Consider the following 7,425-nt stretch of genomic DNA (forward strand, 5'->3'; position numbering starts at 1 on the left):
GTAGACTCGGATTACACGACAAATAGAGATACTATAAAATCTCTAACTTTCTATGTGTTTACTGTGTGCAAGGGATGTGTGAACTGGAAGTCTCAACTTCAGTCACTGGTTGCTTTATCAACCACAAAAGCAGAGTTCATAGCAGCAACTGAAGCTTTCAAAGAAGCCGTATGGCTGCAAGGGTTATTGAAAGAGATAAAGGTGTTGAAAACTGAAGCTATAGTTTACTCGGATAGCCAATCTGCAATCCATTTGTGTAGGAACCTAGTTTACCATGAAAATAGTAAACATATTGATGTTAGGCTCTATTGGGTAAGGGACAAGATTGAGGAGAAAGTTGTTCATTTAGAGAAGGTTTCTACAGATGATAACCCAGCTGATTTGGGTACCAAAGTTTTAACTGTTAGCAAACTTCTGCATTGTTTAAGTTTGCTGCAGATTGGTATTGGCTGAGGACAGCAAATGATTTGAGTTAGGACTCCACACACAATAGTTAAAGACATGTTGTTACTCATGAGAATGAAGGTGGAATTTGTGGTGTTTAATTCTCATAGTAACAATATTGACAGCCACCTTATTCATCTATTTCTTATATCCACTTAGGCTAGTATATATATAGAGAGAGTTGTAATATTTTTTTAGAATCTAACATATCAGAAAGAAACATAGAGTGAGTTGATTCTTGGAGAGAAAACAGAGTAAGAGAGTGTGTACCATTTACTCGTTTGTCTTTTCAAAGAGTGATTGTTTACAAAGTATTTGAGAGTTTTGTGAGAGTTGTCGAGAACAAATTGTCTTGACTGGGTTTGTATTGTTACTATTCTTAGTGGATTCAATAACTCGTGTGTGGACGAGGTCTAACTGGATGTAGGTTCTATATTGGGGCTGAACCAGGGTAATCTCGTGTTGCATCTGTGAATGTTCTAGATTAGCCTCAAGCCTTGTTGTTGGGATATTCCAACAAAAGTAATATTGTATCTTATGAGTGAATCTATAATGTGAATAAACAATTATGTCTCGTGTCACATGTTCTGATTGATCATCATTATCTAACCAAATAGCTGCTACTTGTGAAGCTAAAAGTGCATTATAAATTCTTTGATCTAAATCGGGAGTAGATTTTATAGAAATTCGATAATTCTTTAAGTCATTTATATCTTTAAGATGTCGAAAGAATGAAGCGTGTGAGTTATATTTCAATATAAAACTTGTAATTTGTTGATAGTAGAAAATTTTAAATTTGGACAAATATATAAAAGATTCTCTACTTCATGTTCTATATCATAAAAATAAAGTTGTAAATATTTAGGATGATTATCTGAGGGAACAAGCTCATTAATATAATGGTTGATTTGTCCTTGATAAATACCTTTATATATTAATTGCCTAAAGTTTTGTCATATTTTACCCATAAATGTAAATGCAAAATTATTACAATAAGTTCGAATATATTTTCGATAATCTTTAGAATCATCACTCATAGAAGTGTATAAATTATATAACTCTTTAGGAGTATCATTTATTGTTAAGCATGTTTCTCCATTACAACAACAAAATCCTTTTGGCTCGTGTATAAATTTCTTTGCTTCGCAAAAACTACATTCTAGTTTTGATTTTGATATATTTGCTTGCAGAGGAATATTTTCTAGTATTGTAGTCCTTGGTTTTTTTCCCCGTCGAGGAGTACCTACTGATAAAGAAAAAAATAATCACACTATGTATTATAATTTATTTTATATTAAATAAGTAATTATGATATATAGCCACTAAAAATATACACAAATAACCAAACATGAAAAAGAATGGTAAATACTATTTTGTACTTTGTGTTTTGCAAAAGTTAACGATTGAACTCTGTATTTTATTAAATAATATTTTGGAACATGCGTTTTGCAAAATAGAACAAAAAAATACCATAAACCAGATTTTGGTCAAATTTTTTTAAAATATGACCAAAATACTCCTTATATTTTATTAATTAATAAAATAAATAAATAAATAATGAAAACTTAATTTTAAAATAAAAAATAAAATAATTTTTTTAAATAATAAATAATTATAAAAACTATTTTAAAGAAGAAAAAATTAACACAAATAGTTTTCTAAAAAATTAACAAAAATAATTAGAACAAATTTAAAATAAAAAAATAACATAAATCAAACCAAAATCAACCGAAATCAAATCAAATTTCTGTTTTTGAGTTCATTCTTCTTGGAGACCAAAATTTGCAAACAAAAAATTTCAAATCCAAAACTTTAAATCACAATCTCAACCTCTCACAAAAATTATCAGCAAACAAAAATACACATAAGATATACAAAAATTCAAAATCTGATCTGAGATATGTTCAAAAATCCAAATATTCGTCTACCATTGTTGTGGCACAGATTGCCACCTCCACCTCCGGCCTCCCTTCTCCAATCGCGGTGCTGCATCGCAGATCTAGGTAACAGATCAAACCTCATCCGAAAACGAAGCTCCTCCTTCAACAAAAATCCCAAAGATATGTCGCAAATTTGGGTATGAGATAGAAGTTCCTCATCCAACAACAAAGCTAAAGCTCCGTCGTAGGTCAAGGTAGAAACCCAGATTCGATTCCAGCGTTGGAAGGGACTGAACCTCCATTCATCTACGCCTAAACCCATATTCAATTCCGACGTTGGAAGGGATGAAGCTTCACCATGGGATCCAACTAGTGACAGAGAAAAGCTCGATCAACCTTCTTAGCCCTACAGCTTCATTGGCGCAAGAGGAAATGAAGAAGAAGGCCTGTCATATCTCTTCTATATTAAAAGTGTGTAGATAACAGAAATTCTTGGTTTTAACGGTTTTTTATTTTTTTCCGTTTAGTTGAACAGAATATTCTTATATTTATTATAATATTCTTATATTTAACGATATATTGTAAACATGACTTAAACTTAAATAAAATTTAATAAATAATTAATTAATTAATTAAATATATTTTACAATGATAATTATTTAAAAATAATAAAATCATATATTTTATATCTTAAATCAAATTTAATTAAATTTAAACGTAATATTATATTAAACATATAATATATAATCTTTTGTTATTATTGCTAAATTTAAAAACTAAAATAAGCATAAACTTAAACAAAAATAAATTAATTAATTAATTAAAATATGATATTTTTAAGATATTTTATGATAATTTAAATAATTAAATTATATTTATTTAAAAATAATAAAGATATACATCATTTTATTATCTTATAAATTTGTGTGATAGTTTATTTTTTATCAAGTGATTAGAGCTCTTTTTCTTCATCAAATTCACCAAAGGACATTGTGAGATAAACAAAAAATAGTTGATACATTGTGACTTTTTCAATTTGTATTTTATTTCTATTATTAATTTCCTTTTAAATATTATTGTATTTTATATATATATATATATATTATGTAGTCATGTAAATATATATATCTATGTCAATATTATGTTTAGATGTATATATATAAATAAATATTGATACATACTATAAAACTATAATTCATTCTATTCTATTATATATATATATTTATAACTTTAAAACTAAACAAAAAAATATATTGTAAGTTGCTTCCATCTAATATATATATATATGAAAAATAATTACAATATGCTAAATGTGTTGTGTTATGTTTTCTTACCAATTTCACAAGTTTGAAAAGCAGGTGTTTACTCTTTCCTTTGTCATTTATCTGTTGAATAAAAAAAATTCGAACATTTGAAATAAAATATGAAAATAATTAATTAATATTTTAAAAAGGTCATTACCTCGTTCAGAATTATCCGTATTAGCTTCATTTATGAATATGCCTGAATTAAAATTTGAGAGATGATCAACAATTTCAAAATAAGTCTATTTTGTTACTTTTTTTTCTTTCGATTACAATCATATTTTCGCTATATTGTTTTTTTCTCTTATATCGCAACCTTTCCCGTTCTTTTTTTTCTTCTTTTTGAATCTTAGATATATGCATGGTGATACATAGGGGCCAGCTCAAGTTACATGGCACATTGTACAATGAACAGTAATTAATAATCTTATATGCACTCTAAGCCTTGGACCTCAAAGTTCACTTCATGTATTTCATTATCATTTTTCAATGCTTTTTTCTCCACAAAACACTGAGACAGAACGTCTCTATGATCTTATAGATTAAAAAACCATTGGGACATCATTTAGAACCTGAAACCATTACCAGCGATAAAAACAGAATAAATTATAAATTTTTATTCTGAAACAAAAGGATTTAAAAATCCTTCAAATATCCAAAGCAAAAGCTACAAATAAATTAGGCAACATATATACCTAAATAGGAAAAACAAAACCAGGAAACATATTAACAAAAGCAGCAGCATAGAATAGACGAGTAACTTGTAATACACACTGTTGGGCCCAAAATGATCGGCCCGAAAACACTTGCCTCATTTATCAAATATTCGAAACGGAGCGTTTATACACGGAAATGATCCGAAGGCAGAAGCTGTAGGTCAGAGGCAATCCGCGCCTCTGACCTCTGAGCGAGACATTTTAAAAGTTGGTATTTTTGGAGGAAAATTTAGTTATTCTCCTTCCTCCTTTTCAGGGTCCACTTGAACTAACTAACTGTTTTGTATATTTCATCCTATAAATATGAGATTTTAAGAGGTAAAAGGGGATCGAACTTTGAACTGACTTAAGCATCGGAGTGTCTTTCTTGCAGGAAATCCCGACGAGTCAAAGGCAGATTTCATCACCGGAGAAGAAGCAAGTCGCCAAACATTGTCGGGTCTTTACCTCCATATATAGAAAGACAAATTGTTGCACCAACAATTGGCGCCGTCTGTGGGAAACGATAAGCGTATCGGCCTTAGCCACGTCGTCGAACCAAGAAGTCAAGATCCACTGCGAACCCAGAAGTTATGCCACCCAAAGGCAACGGAGTTTCGGGCCCAGTTGCACAAAGCGTCCCTCTGACGGACATGAGCGACCAGATCGAAAGGATGTGTCGTCTATTGGAGGCAAGCCAGCAGCGGTCCGACGAGGCAATCAAGACATTAACCGAAGCCCAAGCTAGGCTCGAAGCAGAGATTGCTGAGCTGCGCAGGTCCGCTGACACAACTCGCAACACCCAAGCCCACGAGAATCTTGATTCTAACAGATCTGACGTTCTAGTCGACCGTGTTACTTCCCCACCTCACAATATGAACCCGGCTAACGGGCAATCACAAGTCATCCCCCCATCCTCTGGGACCGACGGGCGACAAGCCCCAACCTCTGGCACGCAAGGCCGGGCCGAAGCAGAACCCACTGGACCCACTCAGCCAACAACCGACGTCCGGCCTCCACACACCGTACCTCAAGTCGCACATGATTCTCCCTCTGAAGGTCGCGTTCCCTCGATCTGTTTCTTGGACAGTTAGAAAGAAGACATGATGAGGGAAATGATGCAGAAGTTCTCAGATGGGCGATCCGCCTACGCCACCGAACATTTGGATCTTGTATCGAGAACCACTGAAAGATCGCCTTTCTCGGAATGGATTCTGAATGAGCCAAAGCCTCGGGACTTCATCATCCCTTCCCTGCCTGCATTCAATGGAAAGGGAGACCCGCTAAACCACCTATTTCAATTTCAACAAAAGATGGCGTTAGAAGCTAATAACGAAGCCATACAATGCAAAGTCTTTTCAACAACTTTCTCCGGGCCGGCTTTATTATGGTTCCAACAATTAAAGGCCGGATCACTCAACAGTTTTAGTGATCTCCGACGGTCCTTCTTACAGCAGTACAGTGCGAACCGAGAGGCTCCCAGAACAATGGCCGATCTCTATCGAATTGAACAAGGGGAGAATGAACATCCAAAGGCATACTTACAGCGTTTCATTGACCTCGTGCATCAAATCCACGACGTCGACCCACTCACCGCAGCAAATCTCTTCGTCAAAAGCTTGCATGTGGGGTCACTCTTGCATGAGAATCTCACTATGACACCACCATACGACATGGCAGACGTGCAGACCCGAGCCGAGGGCGTCTTCAGGGTATTAGAATTTCGAGAGCGCGCACAGAAGAAGACTGCACTCATCTCTGCTCCCCCAGCGAATAATCCTCCACCACCTGCCAGGGATGACAAGAGGAAGCGGAACCAAATAGATCATACGAAGGAAGGAAAAAGGACAGGATCAACATCCATCGTGGTACCCATCCTTCGAATACACCGTCCCGCAAGAAGTCATTTATGAAGAAAATAAAGATAGGCCTATCTGGAGAGAGCCCTACAAAATTAACACTCCATCTGACAGAAGGGATAAAAGCAGATACTGTCTCTTTCACAAAGATCACAGTCATACGATCGATGAATGCCACAATCTGAACAATCAGATCCAAGCCCTCATGAGGAGTGGGCGGCTTACCCAATACATCAAGGAGACAGGCAGACCAGGCGCCTCGCGGCAGAACACAGCTTCTGTCCCCACTCCACAGGCGTCAGACCCCGTACACACAGCCTCTGACAGCACCCTGGAACCTCTTAAACAAGTCCCTATGATCCACAGGATCGTAGAACCCACCGATAATCAAGAGCACACCACTAAAATCCATAAGAGGGGAAGAACGAGTGAAGCGGTACAAATCATTAGGCCATGTGGTCAATCTCGTCACTTCAGAAGAAAGAAGCTACACAGCCTCTGCTATCACCTTCACTGACGAAGACCTGAAGGGCGTCCACCTGCCTCATGACGATCCACTCGTCATTTCCTTACAAGTTGACCACTGCCAGCTGGGCAGAGTTCTGATCGATGGGGGCAGTGGGGTCGACATCCTCTTCTGAGAAGCCTTCCAGAAAATGGGACTGGAGGAGAATCAGATCCGACCCTCTACCATGCCCATTTTGGGATTCAATAGCCACAGAGTCTATCCGAAGGGCGTTGTTCGATTAACTGTGGTAGCTGCAGAACGCGCCCTGCCAGTAGACTTCCTCATTATAGACTCCACCACGAGCTACAACGCCATCATGGGGAGAGGTTGGATCCACCGGATGCAGGGGGTAGTATCCACTCTACATCAGGTGATGCGGTGTCAATCACTCAACGACCGATACATCGTCGACATCAAAGGCTGCCAGAAGCAGGCCAAAAAGTGCTTCCTTACCTTAAAAGAAATAAATAGCTCTGCCTCTGCCTCTGCCTCCCATGAAGACTCTCCTGACAAATAGCAATTACAGCAGTACCTACCAGCGTGCCTAAAAGGAATCAATCTAGAAGAAGACCAAGAAAAACCCCAAGTTACACTAGATACCTTAGAACAAATGGGTCTAGAAGACTCTGACCCTACAAAAACGGTCCTGGTAAGTACCAAGCTCTCTGAAGATGAGAGGCAGACCCTCGTACGATTTCTCCAAACCAGAATGAGAACTTTTGCCTGGACACCACA

At 36.5% G+C, this 7,425-nt stretch overlaps 1 protein-coding gene and 1 long non-coding RNA gene across 2 annotated transcripts; one reads left to right on the plus strand and one right to left on the minus strand.

The window, feature by feature from the left end:
• Positions 1–2,178: 2,178 nt before the first annotated feature.
• LOC133816664 (uncharacterized) lies at positions 2,179–3,705 on the minus strand. The gene is made up of 2 exons (XR_009885402.1): positions 3,659–3,705; positions 2,179–2,770 (listed from the first exon to the last, which is right to left on the minus strand). It is a non-coding gene; the product is annotated as an uncharacterized LOC133816664 (long non-coding RNA).
• A 1,721-nt stretch (positions 3,706–5,426) lies between these two features.
• On the plus strand, positions 5,427–6,236 carry LOC133815435 (uncharacterized). The gene has a single exon (XM_062248276.1). It carries the CDS (start codon positions 5,427–5,429, stop codon positions 6,234–6,236), a length of 810 nt encoding a protein of 269 aa, XP_062104260.1.
• The last annotated feature ends 1,189 nt before the right edge of the window (positions 6,237–7,425 follow it).

This window comes from Humulus lupulus, chromosome 2, assembly GCF_963169125.1.
Source record: "Humulus lupulus chromosome 2, drHumLupu1.1, whole genome shotgun sequence".
Taxonomy (NCBI): domain Eukaryota; kingdom Viridiplantae; phylum Streptophyta; class Magnoliopsida; order Rosales; family Cannabaceae; genus Humulus; species Humulus lupulus.